Genomic DNA, 23,178 nt, shown 5'->3' with positions numbered 1-23,178 from the left:
TGTATCTAATTCTTTATCAAATCAACAGTGTCAATCTCTTACTGACAGTGATAATGTTTAGAAAAATAATACTGCAGCAGATTCTGAACTGCACAAAACCATGCGTATAACCTTCACTCCTCTTCAAAACGCAGGATGCTTCCAGGGATTTTGTATTCTATAGTAATATCTGAAAAAACTTGCCAGAAACTATCACTGTTTTTAAAACCAGAGCTCCTGAAAACATGAGTTAATTTTCACTCACCTCAAAATACAACAGCAAAACACTAAGGTGTTTTATGTTAATCACCAAGCAATGTGATGACTTAAAATAATCAGACACACGAATGCAAGTTGTAACAGCTTTCACCAAATGCATTCTGAAGCAGAACACAGCTATGATACTAAAGATCGGGTCATTATTACCACTCATAAGAAAGATGAAGGAAGTGTGCAGTTTTATTTCACAGCACTAAAAATCCAAAACAAGTTCTCAAAACTCATCCAGTTAGTATCACATTACTACATTGCATCCAGCAATTTGACAGCTCAATGCTAACCAGAATTACAGCAGCAGTACTTACTAGGAGAAAAACACTGAATTTGACAGAAATATTAATTAAGCTTTAGACATGTAACGAAATAAATTGCACTTCAAACATATTTAAGACCAGTGTCCATGAACACCATTCGTAATTTTCATCAATGAAAGCTTCCAGTTTGAGAAAAGTGGCAGAGTCCTCAACAGATGACTGAAATGAGGTGTTCTGTCCAGAACTACAAAGGAAGAGAAAGCATTATTTTTCTTGCAGGACTTTTTCAGGATATGGTCATCTGCAATGCCATGAGATACGACGGCCTGTTCAAACAGTGCTCACTGAGCTAGTGCTCAAGTAGCTCAGTGATCAAAAATGTATTTTGATGCATTTTAGCTTTCATTTATAGTATACAGACAAATGTATATATTTAATAAATAAAAGGGTCCTACTGAAGTCACCTCCCTTGTGGTAGGAACCAGCCACATGAACAAATGCCTAAAACATTATATGTCCAAACACTTCTATTGCTACAACTGCTCAAAGTTTCCACATTCAGCCTCCAATTCTGCCAAACAAGTGAGTGAGTGCCTCCTTTAAATACAGGTCAGAAACGAAACAGTACATTTTCCTTTTCAGCTAACTGCTGACAGCCACTGAAGATGTATCTTATGCTGGAGTTACAATGGACTTGTACTCCAAGGCATAATAGAATACAGCCTCTGAAGAGTTATCCTTGAAGCCCTTCGCACACAATTTAAGCATACAATCAGTCTGGTAACGCATAAGCAAATGATGCTTCACTGTAGAAGGAATTTTTTGGTTCCTCCACCTCATCTGGCACATGATTAAAAATGCAGTTAAGTGCAACGTATTCCTCCTCCATGAGGAAGAAGGATATATCTTTTAGCAAACGATGTCTTAAAATCAGTTTCACTGAACTGACAACAGAAATCCTCCATTCATCTCCAATTGTCAGGCTTTCATCCTTTCTGTTCGAGTCATGAATCATCACAGGATGACTGACTCACAAAAAATGTATTTGTCCAAAGGTGGATTTTCTTACTCTCACATCTGCTATTTACCGAACTTAACTGCCTCTAAAAGAAAGATTAATGTCTTCGTAGCTTGCCTCAATGTTGCAATAAAGTTCTTAACAGGCATCTGTCACAGTCATTACTATCTGTTGACCTAGTCTCAAGGTAGGATCACATAAAAAAAAAAAAAAGAGACATGCCAAGCTGATATATGCTGGGGCTGACAAGTATCCTGACGTACATCCCTGCATTTGTTTCAAGCACTGATACTCCTCCCTAACCATCCAACTAGCGTCACAAAAAGAGCTGCAGAGCTAACAGAGGCAAGTACTCCACTGGGATGTTAGTGTTGAAATATCCACCCTTTTCAATCAGTACCTTTAGCGATCAGAACCTTGGTCTCCACAGATACAGGGCACTACATCCCAACATAAGGGAAAGCCCTTAATAGTAAAACAGTACAAACCAGGTTTCTGGACTGCTCCTTAACTTACAAATATGTAGACTTTAAGTGCTTTTATACAAGCCATATTAAAAAAAAAAGTGACAAAAGCCTAAGTCCTGAAGAAAAACAAAGCAAAGCAGAACACCACCATACACCAAGTTTAACTCCTCAACTTTCAGCCCCTTTTTCTCTTTTCTGTTTTTGCAGCAATGAAGTTCTCAGTTATGAAGGTGAACCTACAAAAAGAAATTACCCTGCAGCAAATGAGGGTGTAGACATTTATAGTGCACCTGATACCCTGTGGTATTCACGCATACCAACCTTTCACCCCCTCCCCAGTAAGCACAGCAAACTAAGTCTCACTTTACGGCACAAACTCCAGAACATTCATTATAGGGTGAGTACACACTTTAAGAGCAACCAGACCATAAATCCATACCCTCATTTGCTCTGGGGCAACTTGTTCAGAGTCATTCCTTCCTGGGCAATGATGAAATTTTAATCTGACTTACTTTCAGACATTCTGAACAATTATCTTCTTTTCCCATTTTTTCTGCCACACTGCAGAGCTCTAAAATACTTTCCAACTTTCAGTAGCAAGTGAACCTACTTTAAGTGCAGTTGTCTTAAAAAATCACCAGTACTTGTATGCAATTAATTTAAGACCAGCTTAATTTCAAGAACAAGGCAGCACATCAATGTGTAAGTCCTAGGTAAGTGACACCACTTTTGGTGCCTTAAAGCTAGCAGAAGTCTCAGACAGTTACTTTTTACAGTCCAAAACCTGCCTTAGGGTTAGCAACAAGCCCATTTCAAGCAGGAGGCTGGACTGCAGACCCCCAGAGGTCCCTTCCAACCAGAGCTGCCAGGACAAGTGTCAGCACCTCATCAGGACCAAGATACGTAGCAGAGCCTAATCTGAATGCCCTAACCCAAAACTTTAACACCAGAAATTGATGGTGTCAAGTGAGAGACACACCAGATTACTCAGAGAACAACTGCTGCATCTCCCAGAGCATCTTCCCACTGCCTCACTTTAAGTCTACTTACCCTGGAGGCTAACTTGCTATGCAGGGTAGGTCAATGATGAATGCAGGAACACTGCAATTTTGCCTGCTTTAAATGCACAAGAAAGATGTTCACATGGTACTGTCCAGCCAGATACTGGGCAGCTGTGCAGAAGTACTATGTACTCTCTTCCCTCCTAGAAGCTCAGGAAAAGGAGCAGAAAAGCTCACGGGTTTGAATTATTCCGTGTCTGCCACAGGAAAAAAAGCAGCTAGCAAAAGAGGCAGAGCAAAGCAATAGTGAATCCATCCAATGCCTGATAAAACAGAAGTTGCCCCAGCTCTTAAAATCCATCTATGGCACATTCATAAGAGGAATGACCAATGAAATTACTTATTTGCATAAGCAACCCATCAAATCAGCAAATTTTCAAAGTCAACACGGCAGCAGCAAATCATCAAAAGTGGTTGTTCACAACAGCTGTCAAACAGAACCAAGATCAATTTTCAGAATACCCACTCTATTTCATTCCCTCAAAGTTCATCAATAGCAGTATTATTAACTTTTGGCAATTCACATTCTTCTTTGAAGTGGCAGTTTTCCAGGATGTTCTTGTAATAGTCCTTGAGGTCTGCGTAAGTAGAGATGGTTTCATTCGAGTGCTGAAACAACATCAGTTTTTCATTCAGCAGCATCTGTACTTGATACTCTTCTTCAGGGTTTTTCACTTGATCACAGTGGTAAAGCACAAATACCAGGTTGGCGGCATAAGGCACGATCCGGCCAGTGCGAAATTTCCGATGTGCTTGCCTGATGTAATTGTTTGCCTTAAGAGGCTCATCATCTTTGAAGAAACCCATAAGGGCAAGCAGCGGCTGAAGTGTCTCTGCGTGTCCAACTTGTACAATCACAGGTGAAGAAATAGGTTTTGAACTGAAAAAGAGAAATATACAAAGGATGAGCAAAAGCCTGTGCTTTAAAACAAATATACCAGCATATTGCACAACTGTCAGCAATGTAGGCTTCAGAAAGCAGACTGCTGGGCATTGGAGTAAAAGAAGTTCAAAACCCTGTTTGGGAATTCCAGGATATTACAGACTTGTTTTAAAGCATCTAAGTTTCCTAAACTTTGCCCTAACTTAAGGTATTAGCTTTTACATAAAATGCAAGAAGCTGTAATAGATGTAGTTGGGCTACAGCTAGAGCCCAATATAAATAAGGTAAACAAAAGCAAGAAACAAATTAATGGTGTGCATCCATATACTCGGTACATCTCTTCAGCTCCTGTGTGAACCTACTTGCTTGTGCTTTTCCCAGGTATGGGATAATCCAGAGACCAGGCTAACATTAGTACACTGGGTTAGGATTAAATACAAGATTTCTAAATAGCATTGCTTCCTCCCATCAGGAATTTGAGAGAAAGCAGCAAACTGCCAAACCAGCTGCAAGGCTTTGTTAACACACAAACCAAGACAAGCCCTTCATTAGATGTGACAGAGTCCCCTTCCACTGTCAACATGCAGAAGGGCTCATGGACATTGCACTAATTTATTATTTCTGTTAACACAGACCCACTGCAAATACATATAACAACTCCCCTGTCACCGGCTGTTTGGACAAACTCAATTTCTTTTTTTTTTCTTTTTTTTAACCAAATGCATTTTTTTACTACGTTTCATAAATTTCCTTTAGTACAAACCTACAGCTAAAATATAATAACTTTTCCCAGGATACCGAGCTGTATTTAATAGGATTGATTAGAGTCAGTGATTTTTTTGTTGCTCTCTGGCAGATGCAAAAAGTGCCTAAATGACAAAGCATAATGAACTATTAAGTGAGATCATCCAGGACACAGTCCACTTCACAAAGACCAGTGACTTATTATTAAAACATACCCTTTTTCTTTGGCTACATACTTCAAACAACACAGACTTTCTAAAAGCCTTTTTAATAGGCTTCTGCCTAAATTAATCCAAGGTGTTGTGAAGAGCCCCCACGTTATCATCATTTTAGACCTGGAAAGGTTTTAAGCTTTCAGCATTAATTTTCCTAGATCTGAGGATCAAAACCTTTTCCAGCTGCTGTAATAAAGAATATGTGACAATTCAGTTTCAAGATGAAAATTAAGTCTAAGTACAAACTTATTTGCACGTTAAGAAACTACAGTAAAGCGCTACTACCCTCTGACCTAACTATAACCATATGATTGCCTGCAGAAGCAAACAAATTGCTGATTTAACACACAAACTGCTTCCCTCCCTGACACACTACCACCAGTGCAGGGTTTTAAGGGGTGTTTCTTGCCTACCTCGATGACCACCCATGCTTTTAACTGTGTGAAATACAAGAACAGGGAGGCTGGAACTAGATGATGTTAAGGTCCTTTCCAACCCTAACTATTCTATCATTCTATACTGTGATAATTGTTTGCCCTGAGAGGCAAAAAACTGACTTCCCCTCCTCCTCTCCCACTCCCACCCCCCCCCAGTACTATTCAGCTGTTTGGAAGGTACACCAGCACTCACCAAAGTTTAGTCTGAAGACAGCAATCCAGTCATTGGAGGAAAACAGTTGTCCCTCCACAGTTCATTAGTCCATTACTACTTACACTCAAGAACACCAACTAGTTGAACAATTATACTCCCTCAGCACACAAGCCAGCAAACTGAGCCACTGATTCATACCACGAACAAAGCCTAAAACTAAGACAGCTTGCACAACACAAGGTTACATACTGTTCAACCAAAGGGAAGATAAGAGCTGGTTTGATGCAAGAAGCAGCATTAGCCAAGATGAAAATCCACCCCTTGTTACAGAGAAGGATGATGAATTTTGGGACCATCCCCAAGTGTCACTCAGAAGCCCACATGACTTATTTAGCACATGTAAACACATGTTTAGCTTTCATAAGACAAGAGATCATGTTTGGCAACACTCCTGCTGCCAGTAAAGTCCACCCACAGGTAAGACACATCTTTACTGGCTTGAAAAGAAAGCTCTACCTCTGCTCCAACCTAAAGTCTGAAGCAACTGAAAAATGGTTAGCTAGGGGATATGCCTATACATTCGAACTGTTCAGATAAGCAGGAATTCTGTATGGGCACAGGATGGCCTCTGTACTACCAGCTCAGTATAGCCATGAGCCATATACAGCCAGGTGTTTGTGCAGTCTGAAACACGGCTTGCACCATTCTGCTCCCTGGTGAGCCTGCAGCTCTTCTGACTATACTCCATAGATATGCACATACTCTCCCCCTTTAGGAAAAAGGCACCACAATTTTTCCAAGTGAGCTATGTCCTTTTAGATCAGAGTATTAGAAATGCACAATACTCAAGACATTAAATTACACTGTAAATCCACACAGCATCCATAATGCTGTTTTCTTAATTCAGGACACCTAACACCTTTTCTAGTTAGCTTACAGAAGTCTGAGATACTTCCAGACAACTTTAATAACCTCAAAACTCAGTTCCTGAGCAGCAAGTTGTTGCAGATTCTACCTGACAGATAATAATAAGACTATTTTTACCATGTGGATTACTTCAAAAAGGTGTAATTTTCAAGCCCAATTAGTCTCACAAAGTCGTTTTACAATCCTCCTAGTAGAAACAATTTTTCTTCTTTATCTTGAGTAAAAGTGCTGCATTTGTAATGACACTTCTCATCTCTTTTTCCTGGTTATTTCAACATGCTGGGCAGCCCAGATCCTTGCAGATCTATCTTCACTAACAACCTGTCTCTGCTGGGAAAAAAACAAAATAATCCATCAGCTACCCTACCTCCATTTCTTGTATTTTTATTAATTTTTTACCCATGTAAAAGAACCTTCCCATTAACCCTGGCTGCTTCATTTCTTTTGATAAGGAAACAACCTGTAGAAAGATGTTTGGAAATCATGACTGTGTCACCCAGACCACCCTATTTGGAGTTCCGGGGAAGGATCCACAAGCAGACAAGAGGTTTCCCTTCACAGAGCCATATTAGCAATACTCTGGTATATCATACTCTTCAAGCTGCTCATCAATGTTAACCTAGATCATTACTTCTATTAAACTGGTCTGTAATTCTGATTTGCCCCTGGAGCTGGGTTTTTTCCCTTCCTTTTTCTCCCCCTCCCTTTTATTTATTTGTTTTTAAATCATCACACCTGCCAGCCTCCACAAGCTTCCTGGCTGAAGCCAACACACACTGGCTGTTATTTCAGCTATTCCATTAAGGTTCTTTCAGCACTCTTGGGAGATTATCACCCAGCTCTAGCAACTCAGCACAGTTTTATCTGGTCACAGCTGCACACCCTTCTAACACATGCCTGTTTCCAAACATGGTGGTCTGTGTTTTATAGTTTACTAACCAAGAAAGCTAGAAATTTGAATATGCTGCTCAAGTCTCCAAAATAAATGTTACACAGGCATTATTCACTACACAGGGAGTGGATTTCACTCGCCCGTACCCCCCCAACCATTAGTTTACAAACCAGGAAATTTATTATAGCATATAGACATACACACCCATAGATTTTTAAAGAACAAGAAAAGAAAAATTTCATGGAGACAAAAGAAAGAATAAACAAGGTGCTCGCTCTCACCTGTAACTTGAGTTTTTATTTCACCTGCTTTAATCTCATTAAATCCTCATGCCAACAGGTCAAACCACCTTGGGAGACAAAACAAACCTCTCCCTCTCACACCTGTCCCACCATATTACTTTAACAAGGATTAATACTGTCTCTTTATGTGGCACAATCCTTAGTTTTCAACAGCCTCTTCAAAACAGTATACTTGGGTTTCTCAGCATTGCCGAATGTCTGATTTCTAAGACTACTTAAGCATTCCTTGTTCAGTATCTAGAGTTATGACTCCAGTACATGTGCCGTTTCATATCTAATAATGACAATAAAAATCACCATCAAGGTTAAAACGGTGATAGTAATACTTTTAATCATGGGAGAAACCACAAAAGATTGCCTCTTCAGAGCAAAGGTTACTACTGCCCCTGTATTTCTGATAAAGACAGGAGCACAAATCACAATAAGCAGAACGCTGATAAACTCCAAACAGTAGCACAGGCTAATGAAATATTAAACAGAAGGCCTGAGATTTCCACACTCAGTCTGTCTTTACGATCGATAATGATTCAGTATCACACAGAAGCATTAAAGTTCTCAACATTGTACTCTGGCAACTGCCAATGCTATTTCAGTTCACCTTCTCCCTTTTATTTAGTACTAAAGGTTTTGACCAGTAGAAAAAGAAAAATAATCTCATTACCAACTTTAAAAGAAGATGAAGAGACTGTGAATAAAACTGTGTCATGAAATTTTAAGAGCTTCTCTGAACGTGATTGCTGGTGACTGGTTTCATGCTCATTTTATGGGGCACTTCCAGATGAGCAGAAGTGGCTGTCACTAGGCAGAACACAAGCAGCGCTCATTGAGAGATGTGTCAACTTCAGCTACTGAACTGACCATTGGTATAACCTTCTAAGGAAATCTGACTGCCGTTGAAAATTAAGTTACTGAACAATACATCAGCACAGCCCTGAAAGGTAAGTCTCACCATGGAGAGCCACAGATATGGGATTTATCATTCAGGCAATTCTATTTCTTAATCACAGCAGATTCAGGTTTACCTTGAATCATCCTAAGCACCAATGTGACTCAGCTAGAGAAAACCCAGAACCCAGGAGATAGTGGGATAAGAAAAAACATTCCCTACAGCAAAGCTTAACTGGTCAACCTTCAAACCTCATGCAAAAAAATCTCTCCAACAACTTCAAAGAAATGAAGTTTTAACAACTGCTTAACAAGCAAGCTTAGACTACATTCTATCCTTTTCCTCCCCAGTACAAAAGCCAGGACAAAGAACTCAAACTCCTCTATTTTCAGCTATGGGAAGAATTCTCATATACAACCTGAATTCTCATAAGAATCCCTCCCACATCCCTTTGTGATTTATTTCTGGAGAAAACAGCTGGAGGAACCCTAAATCTGCAATGGAACTTGCGGAGATGAGGGAACTCAGTGGTGGGACTCAGAAGACAGCAGAAATACTTAACAGTGGTGTTGCTCAGGGTGTTAGCACAACTGGGGAGAAAACAAAATAAAAAACAGCTGTCAAACAGTATTAAGCCAAAGTCCTCATGTCAAAACTTCCACCTTAAATAGTACATCAGAAGACAGCTGTGCCCATTCATTTCCATAATCAGCACCAACAAAACAAAATGCCACCAACAAATACTGTCAAGATTTTCTTTGTCCTGCAAGAGTTTATCACCCAAAGCTAACTAGGCTTCATTGCATTTCACTTCAGAGCTTCTGCAGTTTCAAAGGCTCTTTTCTTAATGATTCCATCTCTCACATTCTTACAGACCTCAGAGATTAAATACATTACTGCAGCAGCATCATGATGATGCTAAATGTTGTAGCACCACGATGAGCCAAAACCAAATCAAGAGGGTCAAACTTCCTGGCGAAAGTGAATACTGGTAGATCAGTTCATCTGTATGCTAGTTGCCTAGATACTGTTTTGCTTCGGTTCTTAATTCCTTAGATGAAAGGATATGACTCTGTAAAAGTTGCTGAGATACCTTCCCAGAGCAATACTGAACAAGCAAAAAATAGGTAATTAACGTGAGAGATTAAGTATGCTCTGGAAGGTTTGAAAGGCACAAGCAACACTTGAAATATCTGATTCTAGGCAGAGAGATGAAAAGACACATTTCCAGGGGAGGTCCCCTGGACTTCCCAGCTATCTGAGAGAAGCCAGCACATGCACACACACTTCAGAAATGCAGACACAGGGATACTGCTGAACATGCTACAAGGACCTATGGGGAATTTTATACCTCTATCTGATTTCCCCAAAAGCACCATTTAATCACAGCAGAAGCACCATCTTTGAAAGATGAAGCTATCAAAACTGACTATACAATATGACACAGCTGTTTGAGATAACTGCAGTTTATAAGTGTAAGTCTCTGGAAATGAAGACCTGTATATTTTTCAGGTGTACTTATATAAACTGTGTGGTCCACTGAGCTGTACAGCTGGTACACTGCTCTGTGAATACATGAACATCTTATGACAGGGATCAGTTTACCCATGACATACACAACTCCCTCTCCTCTGAACAGACAGTCTGGAGTAGAGCTTTTATTCCCTCCCTCCCCCCTTAAGTTACATATCACTAAGTAAGTAGCAGAGGTGACAAGCACCTGGTCCACAAGTTATCATCACAGGCACTCCCCAATACCCCAAAGCATCAAGGGGACAGAGTGGGGCCATGCCTAAAGTGGCCCCATACAAAGCTACAGAGTCACACACACCTTCAATCGCTCTGAGAAGGTGACTGTCTGGGGAGTGCAGTGCCAACGCCTCTGACCTGGCTCTGTAAGTGCCGCTCCATACCTCAGAGTAAACCCATGTAGTACACATCTGGCTATAAACTGTCCTGCATTTCAAATAACGCCAATTACATATCTACACATCATAGCTCAGGTTATCCTCCAGTGGGTGATCAAGCACACTGGTTTACAACTCCCAACAAGGAACACAGGACATTCTGAACCTGCTGATGCACTGAAATAACCAAGAACCTGTTCTGAGCAAAGATGGGATCCCTGTAGCAAAGAAAGTTTTAATAAAAGAAATACCTAAAAATCTTGGATCTGAGCAAAAGGATTTTTTTTAATCCAATTATATCACTTCTACTGCATACGTGGAAGCTTTTTGCTCTGTTCCCTTTGTACATACTATAAAAAGATAGTTTTGAACACTTAATTGGTTTTACATCATATATTGAAATCTTTTGTACTGAGTCATAGGCTTGAAAGGAGTAATTAAGGCACTCCTAGGTGCTACTAGTTAGCAGTAAATGACTTCAGAAAAGTTATCAACTGTGCTGTGAACTTACCTGCAAAGAGGAATACAAATTACCTGAAACAACAAGCTACCTGGCAGTGTTCAAGGCCAGATTGGACAGGATTTTGAGACACCTTTGGAAGGTGTTTCTGCCCGTGGCAGGGGGACTGGAATTGGATGATTGTTAAGGTCCCTTCAAACCTAAACCATTCTATGATTCTATGACAGATTGGCAAATTGAGCTGTTTACCATATGGCTTAGCCTAGTATAACTACATAGATCACCTTCACTTGATCTTGAACTACATCCAATTTCAAGTAAGTCTGAACCTGCTTACTCTCAGAGGAACCCACCAAATACTACTCAGTGTGTATGTGCAGCTAGGTTAGTATTTTCAGTCATTAGCCACATACTTTAAATATTGAAATGGCTACACAAAGTGCACTTCCCAGTTTCCAAAGCTTTATGGTAATCCACTCAGGCAGTACATGTAAAGTACTAACAGGAATTTCATATTCTCTTTCAAGAACAAGAAGGGTAGACTTGTTAAATATTTGAAACTAGAAGAAAAAGACATTAAACAGCTTTAATGAATATCTGATATCCTTGAAGTGTGCCACAACCAATTTCAAATCCACCTCTGCTCATGTGTAGCTGTTAAGATTGTTTTGTTGTTTGTTTTTGTTTTAGTAAAACTGGCAGCTTCCTATTTAGTAGCTATGAAAATATATGGATTTCTCATCTGTACACAGAGTTCCTGTTGGCAGCACAGCACTCCCAGATCACAGACGTAAGGCTTACCTGGGCATTTCACAGGAACCTGAAGCAAAAAAGGAACATATATCTTTAAGCCTTCTATGTACAGTTTTCCTACAGATTCAAACCCTATGCTGCAGCAACAGGAGCTTCCTCCTGCCACGGTAATGTTTCCCCTTTCTCCTCCCAAGATCAGTGCACCAAATCTCCCAACTATGCAAGAAGCCAGCGAACAATGGAGTTACACTGGCAGTCCCATGCAACACACACACACCAGATATGTCTCTTGAGGAACGATGAAGGCCCGTCAACTTTAAGGTTATTCCTACCATCAGCACCATGTTGGTGTGGGGAGATAACATACTAGGGTTTGGTCAGTAGCTGTAGCCCACATATGAGCCACTAAGAACCCGTGTGAGCATTGTGGCTCAGAAGCAGCAATGCCTCACTGCTTCTTCTGACTTAAGGTGATGCTCTTTGATTGTTCCTCTACACCCCAACACTGAAGCATCTCGAAATACCACAGCTTTGGGAAGTAGAACACTTTCTAATTGTTTAAACGATCACTGGCTGTTAAGAGCAGCCTTTCAAGGATTCTTCCCTAGTAGCCCAACTGCAAGTGAACATGCACATATGTATGACTACCTGGCAGCTTTATCATCTTAAGGAAGAGCACTGACACTTTCAGTAAGCCCTAGGCTCCAGTGGGAGGGAAACCCAACAGTTTAGTGAAGTGTGTTTCCCCGTTAGCTTCTTTATGACAGAGTTGTGTAGCCTGACTCTGTATTTTCTATCTGTAGCAGGAAGACTCGGGGAAAAATGCAATTCTTAAGTCTTCACAGAAATAAAGTGCCTTATGGACTAAGACAACTGCTCAAGGATACCACTTCAATACAACAAATTACCTGGTTAATTCTATATTCAACTCTTGTGATACTTTGTTTTGGGAGGGGTTGGGGGTTTTGGGGGGTTTTGTTTTGTTGGGGGTTTTTTTGCAATTAAGAAAATGTGTATGGAACATACCGAGTCCTAGCCCCCAAACTCGCCCTAGAAACGTGCCCATGACATTTCCTTGCAGACTGGTAAGAAGGTATGGAGGAATGTGGTTCTGAAAGGCCCCCTACGACTGTGGTTAGGTCTCAAAGAATAGATGTTTTCTACTGAAGAATTAACTTTGATTAGACGTTTATACTTCATTGATACTGAATGTGTAGAAGAATAGGGTCCATGCATGGGTGTGCTAACAGTAGGTGGTCACCAATACCAGCTATTCATAAATTCAATATCAGACCCATGTTCCTGAATAGATATTCTAGCACCTTTCCACCATCTCTCTGGATTGGGACAGTAGACAAGAGCAATCCTAGAGTGAAAATCCACTTCACAGGCTTCATAACCATCTTGCAGTACAGCAAAACCTATACAGAAAAGACCATTGCTAGTTTAAACCAAGGATTCTACTGGAATTCATATGATGAAAGATCCTAAAAATGTCTGAAACTTCTGCACTGTAAATTGAAGGTGGGACTAATCGGCAGTAGGTATTTATTGCCACCTTCAGCACTTTAAGGATAGATTAATCAGCAGAAGATGTTTTTCCCAGAAGAAAAAGTGAGCTTTAACAAGGCCACTAGTCAGGCAATTAAATTCACTGAGCAATTAGACTGCAAGGCCAAGAATCACTTGATGGAAGAAACAGGGTTACAGTAACAGCAAGGTTTATCTTTTCTAATTCAGCTGAAACTGAGAATAAAACCAGGACAAAGCTATTGAATATAAAAACACTGTTCTCTACTGCCAAGTCTGTAACAGAACAGATAATCCAGACACCTCAGCTTCTTGCTGGAACATAAATGCTCCCCTTTCTACTCTTGGATAGCTGAGCCTAAGCTTTTCAGAAAGAAAAGAGAACTTGGAGCAAGGATAATGCTCTGGAAGTAAATTTGTTGCTGTTAAATTTTTAAGATAAACAGCCAGTTACAAATCCATGTTAGACATTGCTAAACTGAAATAACATTCCACTAAAAGATATTTTATCATCACAAAGTTTCATTTTCCAAGTAATCAACTGCTGCAAAGCGTTTAACCTGTTGCCTTGAAGTCACACAACACAACAGAAAAATTTTAGAAAGCTACTCATGCACCCACAGAGGCACAACCAAATACCTCCTGTTATTAACACAGGCATATACTTTTATTTGCATGGTTTTGGTTTTTATTGCCATGGGATCCAGGATAAGTCTCTCTTACCTCGGATGAGAAAGCATTAGTTGCACCTCAGCTCTTTAGATCACAGGAGACAGGAGCTGTTCCAAGACATGGGCAGTGGCAGATTTCCATGTGTTCCCAAGTGCACCGGGTTACCCAATTCAGATTATACTCAAGTCTTCAATGCTTTGAGACTGCCACCTTACGTTGTGGAATGGAATAACACGCTCCCTTTGTGCAAGGCAATACACTTCGGAAGCTTTCAGTTCCCATTCAGGGCGCAAACTACACAGACCGTTCACCCATTTTTGAACTTTCCCATATTTTTAGGGTACCGATCTTTTACACACATGCAAACTCGCTATCTGCTTCCCCTCTGCAGCAGCAATGAAACCCCTGGGATTGCAACTGAATTTCTGCAGCCAAAGCTGAAAGACAGGATGAAGTTACCTTTGTCCTTTAGTGCTCTGCCTCAGACTTCTGCTCTTCCCCAAGAAACCTGTTCTACCTTGCAATTTAGTGACTGCTGATATCGAGTTCTCAATAAATCAGCAGTTCAACTACAGCTTTTGGTTTGTTTGGTTTTGGTGTTGGTTTTTTTTTTTTTTAATTATTATTAAACTTACAGGGATATTTTGCACGCAGTTGTAGATACAACTGCAACCAGTACATGTAATTTAAGGACTGAAAGGCTGCCACTGTTCAAAAAATGAATGACACTAAACAGAAACAAAACTGACCACTCTCCTTAGAGGAGTCAAGCTACATTTAGAAGTTATGTTTCAGATTTCAGAAGCACAAGAAGGGTCTTAAGGGCCTTGCTGTCTTTTTGTTAACCTGTGGGTCTTCCTCAGCCTCTCATTCCCAGTTCTGGCTTTGTTTGTTCTTAAGAGACAGACACAGCACATGACAGAGGCAATCACAGCAGCATGCTTGTCAATCTATTCACAATTGGGTGTTAATGACCTGTGCCCTAATGTATTTTTCCATTTAGCTCTCTGGTAGGCTGAAGAAAGGATGCAGTGAAGTTTATTTAAACAGTGATATGTCACTACCATTGCTTTAACTTCACCATTTCTAAAATGAGAGGTACCACAGACTCCCACACAAGCCTTAAATTTCCAGATACCAGAATGACCGTATGACAGCACAATTTCTTAAGCCATCTTGGCTGCAGAGGGGTCACTATCACCATTTCCTTCAGTCATTCCACAGAAACTCCTCCCCAAAGCCAAACTTGCTTATGTTTTCCATTGCCACGTGCTAACCCATTCATGGCAAAATGAACACAGGTGCCTCCTTTGTGCCAGCTGGCACACAGCACAAATAAAATTCAGAAGGGCCCCTGACCACCAGTGCCATGCACAGTCTTGTACACTTACTCTCTTAGCTTTCATTGTCAACCCTACATGGTCCCCTTCCCTCTGCTTACATAATTACAGCAGGGCCAACGCACTGATCTGGATGCAAGTGTTGACAAAGTCTGTGTGTACACTTCAAAGGCTAATTTTCAACACATTTACCTTCTTGCATGCTAAGCTGACACTGTTAAAAACAAACACACAAGTCTGATTTGTAAGTCAGGTTTTCCAGGTGAATCACAAAAGTAATTAAGATAAAGACTATTTTCACTGTTTACCTAGGGATGACTCCCCTTTAGAAAGTAACCCTGTTATGTATTAAACATCACCTCAACGTTCCTTCATCACTCAGAACTCCAGCGACAAATACAGGGTCTCTCTGTATCTGGCACTAAACAGCAAAAAAAGCCAACTGACTGCTTCAGAATTATGCTTCAACTGACTTAACACACAGTTCTACTACTGTTAATGTCCAACTTGGATCCTCAGTCAGCAGACTCTTGAAGGAATGAAACTTCTTTGCTGTCTTCTCTACTATAAAATGATTATAATCAACTTTATGGATCATTCCTCCGAAAATATGAATGCTACTTCTAACTTCAGTCTGCCAAGGAAAAGGAAAAAAATAAACATCCTCCAATGGGTTATTATGGAAAACCACAGCCAGCCTCAAAGACCGATGACTCATGCTTTTGTTTCTGAAATATTGACACTATTAATACTCCACTAAGTGTAGAGTAGATCTACTTTAATATACTGATTATAGAAATGAAGCTCCAAGGATGCTAGGAATGCAAGAGCATCCACCACATGTAACTGATGTTTACGCATCAACAGCAAAGACAAATTGTTACTTATAAATTGGTTTCTATTAAGTATTTAACAGCACGATACAATCTTACAATCATAACCTTGATACCACGTGCTTTTATAGACATTTCCACACTTATCTGCCAAGGTATTCATTCAAGTGACTGATCACTAAACTATGAATTTACAGTTCTTTGGTTTGCTTGAGGAACAAGTGCACAGGTTGTGAATTAACACTCACATGAATGCACTGCACTTAAGCCTAAAGCAGCTCTCAAAGCAAATAAACAGAAAATATTACTAGCACATTAATGCAGGTGATTGTGACACAAATACACAATCCTGTAAGTGAAGCCTGTTGTCTCCACAACAGATCCCAGTTTCGTTCCTACTTCACTTTTCCCCATCATACTGATGCACACAAGACAAGATCAACACTAAACAGATAATGAATCATGACTGTTGACTGACACCAGCTCACCGGAGTAAACAACACACAAAAATGGCACAGATATCTCCAGTTTTTAAGAAGATATAAGAATAGTTAAATCCATGACAAGGCAGTTTTGAGGGCTGTGCAACTCAGTGGTTGGAGCACCACTGCTATTGTTCTTCCACTGACACAAAATTACTGTTGTCAAATCATGTCAATAGATGAAAACAAATCACTTCATTAGACCAGCATCTTTTGAAAACACCTGGTTATTGCATCTTCAAGCCTATTACCAGCTAGTTGTGAGGCCTAATACATTCCTATAGCTACAGTGTTTCCCAAACTACAGCTTTGCTGCAAAAGAATAAGGATAGGAAACTAAATATCCTAGCCAGAGTTCCTGGACTGGACAGCTGAACTACTGACTGGTTTAAGGCAACAAATCAAGGTATTTACAAGGACCTCAGGACAAAAGTATCTTTATTCTGTTCTAACAGAGCACAGAGTACCCTGCTCCAAGTCTGTCCTTCCCTAGTTTTGACAAAGCAAGTTTGTAACAACAAGGCTGGCTTGCTGTTACAGTTCTGGCCTCTTGGATCCTTCAACAGCCTGTTCTGGGCTAGAATCACTAAGTGTTTGGATTGCCCTGTAATAACTCTTTTTCCACAATGACATTCCAAACACATTTAATCTGAACAAAAAGCTTTAATAATGAAACAGACTCAAACACATGCAGAAAGAAAGACTGCACACTGAAATGCTTAAGTAACCAGACAACAGATTGTACCCCAGGGATGCTTTGAACCCATAGTCATTCATTTTTTGTTATATGTGATTCTTAACAAGGACATTTAAAACAATAAGCCCATTGTTTTAACTCAATGGCTTCTTCTCAAACTGTGCAGGAAGAGAGCACCATTATCAGACTGCAGCTGGCTGTCCCTTGAAGGCCTGTGTGTATTAGCAAGTTAAAAGGAAATACATTACCTGGATATAAACACATGAATGGAAAGAAAATAAAAAACGAAAACCAAACCATCCTCCTTAACATAATACTGCTTGATTAAAAATTCTATTCTTTCCATTATAATTCTCCTAGCTCAAACTCTCCTAACATTATTAAGTTTAGAAGTACTTCCATTCACACGACATCCAACTCATGATTGACCACAGAAAGCTTGTAGCCAAAGCACAAAAGCATTTTTATTTACCTTTTGCTCTCTTCCACTGCTTTGTCCAAATGCTGGAAGATATCTTGGAATAAAATGCAGCTGGAGCGACTATTTATGTCATAGCCATATCCTCTCTTCCAGTATTGCTTCAGGTCATTCAGGTATTCCAGTACCTAGTTAGAGTTCACAGGTTTTTACTACTGCACAAAGGGAAAATAAAAACAAGCCTTAAACCCCCCACAAACTGGAGCAATGACACCTCCACACACTGCATGAAATCAGCAATTCTTTGACAGAAACACTCCCAACCAACCAAACATCAAGGCTCCAGTTGAAGCTGCTTTAGCATAAAAACAAACAGAAAAGATCAGACTAAAGAGCCACCAAATTCAGCATCTTGTCTCTGATCATGCTTACAATCAGGCCTAGGGAAAGAAGCAGGCGTACTTTCCCAGACTCCACTAACTTTCAGCTCTGGATTTTGAGCACCAAGGTGGTTTTCTACAAATTTAATAGACTTTAGTGGATTCTGTCCCACAATAACCCAATCTCCCCTTTGAACCTACCAAGTTTTAGCATTGATAGTATCCTGCAGCTTGGCTATACACTGTGTTCAAAAAAGCATATTGCAAACCTGCCTGCTGCTAGCATTATTTAGTACCCGCTAACTACTGCCTTGGCAAGACCATCGCTACCCATCCAACTGCTTTTTAAAGCATTTCTGATTTGACCTTATGAAGGTCAAAGTTCTTTAATTTAGTTAATCATTCTTCAGATTGAAGCAATCCCATACTTTTAACCGAGTTTGTGTATTTCTATGTTCTAGAGATGTGCACATACCTCAAAAAGACAGAATTGTGCCTTGGAGTTATGTAAGAGCTCCATTTCTTACAATTCCTAACATTAAATTTGTTTTATTTTTGCTCATTAATTTTACTGTAGCTGAGCCAACATTTTCATGGATATACACATCAGAATTTCACTTCTCAGTGGTACAATTTACCTCAGATATGACCAACTTGTACATGAAATTTTAACTTCTTACTCCATACACATCACTCCACAGTGAATGCCATGTACCACTGTACTGATGTAGAATTCACCCTCACAGGGTCCCCCTGCAAAGCCTCTCATTTCTTATTGCCCCAGATTCTTATTAAGTACCTCTCTATAATCAGGAAGCACAGGTCTCAGCAAAAGTCCTCTTTGAGATGACAGCATTTACCCCTAACTCTATTGCCTATCCTTTAGGCAACCACCTACTTATGTACAGGTTTCCCTGCTTTCCCAGGAGGGCTATGTTTCCTTGGAGCCTTGGGGAAGACCTACTGAACATCAGAGGGAACATCAAGTACTTTTCTAAACAAGAGGAACCATCATAAGTCTCATTTATCTGGGCTCTACTAGGTTTGTTAACGGGCATTATGTTTAGAAATCTGACGGTGACTAAAAACATATAGAAAAAGTCTTAAGAGGATCCAGAAGACCTCATCTGATGTCTTCCGGAATCAAGGCATTTTATCTCATGATTATCCTTTACAAACCAAATCTGTCTAGAGCATTTCCAATGTTAGAGAAATAAAAGCATTATATGAATTAAGCACAACAGGAAAGGACATTTTTAATCAGGACATATCAAGACTGCACCAGTACTGAAGTCTGAATAAAGAAGGGCATTTCAGTCTTGCTGCTCAATTAGTCCAAATCTCTTTGGAGGCCAAAATGCTTCATTAGGTTGAGGAAATATGGGGCACACAACTTACAACTCATTGGACAGTCAGAAGTTTTATCTGAACACTATGGTATCTTCTGAAGGCTTCTCAAATATCTCTCCCATTTAGCACATATAGAATCATAGAATGGTTTGGGCTGAAAGGAACCTTAAATATCATCTCCCCCCTCCCATGGGCTGGGACACCTCCTGCTAGTCCAGGCTGTTCAAAGCCACACGTACCTTGGCATCTTCTTCACTGAAGAGTGAACACCACGGGGAGGTCACATTTTTTATAGCTAACTCATATGAGCAGGTAAGAAAAGCCACTTGAACGAGATCTGCAATAAAGCCAAACAAGCAAAGGATAAAGCACTGCTACACAACCAGCAACTTTCAACTTGCCTCTAAAATGAAATGTAATTACAATTCAGTAATGCAAACAATGTAATCCAATAAATAATCACCAGTCTAAAGGCCAAACACTAAAAATAAGCCATTTTCAACAGGATTGTGCCGAATCCTCATTTTGGACTCCAAGCTTTTCACGTTACATTGCTCCAAGAGGAAAACAACAGCATTTCACACCAAATGCTGCACATCTGCTGATATACATGCTATACATATCAACTACTAGTGTGTAACCACCACCACAAAAGACAGAAAAAGTCAACACAGAGAAGATACGTTTGTTCAGCACACAGCAGTCTTTTGCTACCACTACTCTACCTTCCACATTACCAGCTGAGTTTGAACAGCAGTATGCTGCAATTTTGGGACTGAGGCTTTAGGGATATGCTAGAAGCAACAGCAACACTTATTTGGGGGATCCCCTCATTACTTGACCACACAGTGAAACCTAGCACTTCTATTCTGGACAAGTGAAGTTACCACACGGACACACAGGTCCACATTTTCCTGAGGTTATTTGTATGTTTGAACTGCAGCAGGTTTTTAAAGAGCTAAACCTGCTCGACAAAGCAGAATTAGAATAACAACACTGATTTGCCTCCAAGCAAAGAAAAGTTGATTTCACCTACAGAAAAGGTATTTTCAAACATCTTTTTCTTCTGACCACCAACAAGCATTCATTACTGCAATACCAATATATATTTACTGCCTATGCAATTAATCAGAGACTGTATCTCCCTTTTACACCATGATTTTAGTTACCTTCTCTCCATAACTACACATCTTGGAAGTGATTCTCGACCAGACTCAAGCAGAAGCCACCTGCAACAGGCATTCATTACCTGCATTTAGCTCCTCCACCGGCAAACACAAGGCACTTGCAACCTTTTCCACAACTTTCTTCATCTCTGGCCCCTCTTTGAAGGCCTTCACCTGGCACATCGCCGTGGCGTTCTCTTCCACCAAGGCTACAAACTTGGCACAGTGATCAAAAAATCGCATCAAGGAATCATTAACTTCCACCTCTGCTTCTGAAAGCAAACACAGGCGTCAGGGACGCAGTCAGACACCCTCCCCAAGGACAGTCCCCCTCCACAGCGGTGTTCCTACAAGGGGAACGCGGGGGCCCCCTCAGCCTGGGGACGGGGGACATGCGACTGGCCTTGCGGCTTCCCTCAGCCCCGGGGTAGCGGGGAGGACGTGGGGGCTCCCTCAACGAGAGCCGGGGTCCGTCAGGGAGGGAGCAAGGCTCGCCGAGGGAAGGGGGGGGACAGATGTGCGCCCGGTCTCACCGTCGCTGCCGAGGCTGAAGGACGGCCCGAGCCCGCGGCGGAAGGCGGCGCCGCTCTGCAGGCAGCGGTGCTTGGAGCTGCTGGCCAGCACCAGGCGGCGGCGGGCGGCGAAGAGGGCGGGGAAGCGGGCGGCCAAGCGGCGGGCCAGGTGCTCCATATCGCGCCGGCCCTGCGGCGCCAGCCTCCCGTCGAGGCTCTCGTTATACCACATCTGCCAGGCGGCTAGGTCGGCGGCGGCGGGGCAGGCTGCTGCGGCCGATCCTGCGTCAGCGGCGGGGCGGCGGCGGAGGAGGCGGGCGTGCAGGTCGCCCAGGCGGCGGATCTGCTCGGCAGTGGGGTAGCGGGTGCCGTGGCGGAGCAAGGCGCGGAGCTGCAGCGGCGCGCAGGAGGGCGGCAGCCCGGACCCGACCGCGGCGGGACCCAGAGACAGCGGGTCGCGCACCAGGTACGGGTTCACATCCTCGTAGCGCGACTTGGTGCCGAAGTAGCCGTTCAATCCCGCGCTCGCCACCCCCAGCAAAAGAAGGACAACGGCAGGAAGAAACATCGCTGCCCGCCGCAGCGACGCCATAGCGGCAACTGCACGGCTCCCGCAGGAAGAGGCGGGGCGGAGTTGCTCCGCCCTCCTCCCCCAGGCCGGCGGGGCCGCGCCTCAGCCCGGCAGGCTAGCAGGCGGGTGCGGAGAGTGCTTTGTATGGGATGGTGGATGGCCTCCGGCCGGGCTCCATCCCTCGGCGATGTACCTGTGTGTTAAAACCCCGCCTTTATGACTCATTTATGGCTCCTCAGGACACTAAAGACCCTGATTCTCACCCCCACGCTTGTGCCTGTCTTGGGTGGGCACTAGCCAGAGGAGGCGTGACGCAACGGGGAGATGGCGGCTTCCCTGAGGTCATGGTAGCTCACCATAGCACTTCACCCGTGAGGGGGAAAAAAAAAGCCTTTTTGTCCCATTTATGGCCCCTCGTGGTGCTAAAGACCCCAGTATTCACCATCAAACACACACCCCTCACTCTCCCCACCTTGTGCTCACTTTGGCAGGGCTTGGCCTTCAACATGGAGTGCATCATCCTCCACACTGGCCAGTAAGTTGGGCAAGCAAAGCTAAGAAGGGGCTTTTTTCGGGCATTTTTTTCTCTTTTTGCCCAAAAGCTGACGAATTCCAGTCATTACTTTAGGGAGCATCGCTGAGCGGGGGATTGTGGGTTGCTGCTGCTGAGGATGGCATTGCAGATCAAGGGCAGTGCAGGGCGTCAGGGTTTTGTAACAGGGTTTATGTGTTCCCAGCAGGAGGGAGTTCATGTGGAAATAGAGAGCTGTGGAAAAGTTGAACATGTAGGAGTGTGAAGTTTGCAGCCAGGGATGCTTCCAGTCAGGAGTGGTGTCCAGAAAGGCACCAGTATTGTTTATAATCCTCACATTCCACTGGCATCACTGGTGGCACAGCGTGATGGCATTGTAATGGCCTATACATAAAAGCTTAGAAAGGCTTAGAAAAGCAAAGGCATTCTGTGGAAAAGCCTGAGCCTGCCAGTGATGTGATGATTATAAAACACTGAGCAAAGGCATAAGCAGAAAAAAACCAAACCCATCCCCAGTGCTGATGATACCCATTTTAAAGAAAACACTCACTACTAAATAGGTAGCTAAGGAAACTGAGTGACTTGTAAGAGAACCAAGGCTTGAGGTTAACAGAAGCATCTCAAGTCTCGGGAAAAGGGCTTGGCTTTTGACCTCTAGCATGTCCTGGTGAGACCTATGTTTTATATACAGAAAGATCAGCTACTTTGCACCCTGCCTACACAGTCAGGCTATTGCGCATACAATTGAGAATTTTCACTGAATAAAGTTTTTCATTATATATTTAGTCAACTAAAATTCTGTTGAAAAATAGGTATCTCATCTGTCTTATACCTCATTGAAAACTAAAACAAGATGTTAATGTAATGATATGATAATGTACAAACAGTTAGGGTAGGCAAAGCCTTTAAAGCTGAGAGAGAAAGGGGAAATGAAAATATAAGTAAGTGTTTTAAAGTTTCTGGACAAAGTTAAGGGCTCTCTGTGGTGGTGTGACTTAGCTCTCTCCCAGTGATATTGTGCAGGACTACATTGTCACGTTTCCTAGTGCTTTGGGAAAGGAAATAGTACAGCATGCA

At 41.9% G+C, this 23,178-nt stretch overlaps 1 protein-coding gene across 2 annotated transcripts; it reads right to left on the bottom strand.

Annotated features, from left to right (window-relative positions):
* Positions 1 to 420: 420 nt before the first annotated feature.
* On the bottom strand, positions 421 to 21,629 carry MINPP1 (multiple inositol-polyphosphate phosphatase 1). Of its 2 annotated transcripts, none has more exons than XM_065671134.1 (5): positions 21,020 to 21,629; positions 20,570 to 20,752; positions 19,560 to 19,657; positions 17,645 to 17,778; positions 421 to 3,938 (listed from the first exon to the last, which is right to left on the bottom strand). In XM_065671134.1, exons 1-5 carry the CDS (start codon positions 21,588 to 21,590, stop codon positions 3,539 to 3,541), a joined length of 1,386 nt encoding a protein of 461 aa, XP_065527206.1. In that variant the 5' UTR covers positions 21,591 to 21,629; the 3' UTR covers positions 421 to 3,538. The 2 variants fall into 2 exon arrangements, with proteins under 2 accessions (XP_065527206.1, XP_065527205.1); XM_065671133.1 differs by having other exon boundaries at positions 20,570 to 20,758; positions 21,020 to 21,627.
* Between the last annotated feature and the right edge of the window lie 1,549 nt (positions 21,630 to 23,178).

Source organism: Lathamus discolor, chromosome 3 (genome assembly GCF_037157495.1).
Source record: "Lathamus discolor isolate bLatDis1 chromosome 3, bLatDis1.hap1, whole genome shotgun sequence".
In the NCBI taxonomy this organism is placed as follows: Eukaryota; Metazoa; Chordata; class Aves; order Psittaciformes; family Psittacidae; genus Lathamus; species Lathamus discolor.
This window is presented reverse-complemented; position numbering and strand designations above follow the sequence as displayed.

What these genes read in the sequence shown, in the direction of transcription:
- MINPP1 (XM_065671133.1), bottom strand. Translation starts at nt 21,590, where the DNA reads ATGGCGTCGCTGCGGCGGGCAGCGATGTTTCTTCCTGCCGTTGTCCTT. An exon ending in CTTCAGCCTCGGCAGCGACG is followed by an intron (nt 20,759 to 21,019) that starts GTGAGACCGGGC and finishes GTTTGCTTTCAG; the next exon opens with AAGCAGAGGTGGAAGTTAAT. An exon ending in TCAGTGAAGAAGATGCCAAG is followed by an intron (nt 17,779 to 19,559) that starts GTACGTGTGGCT and finishes AACTCTAACTAG; the next exon opens with GTACTGGAATACCTGAATGA.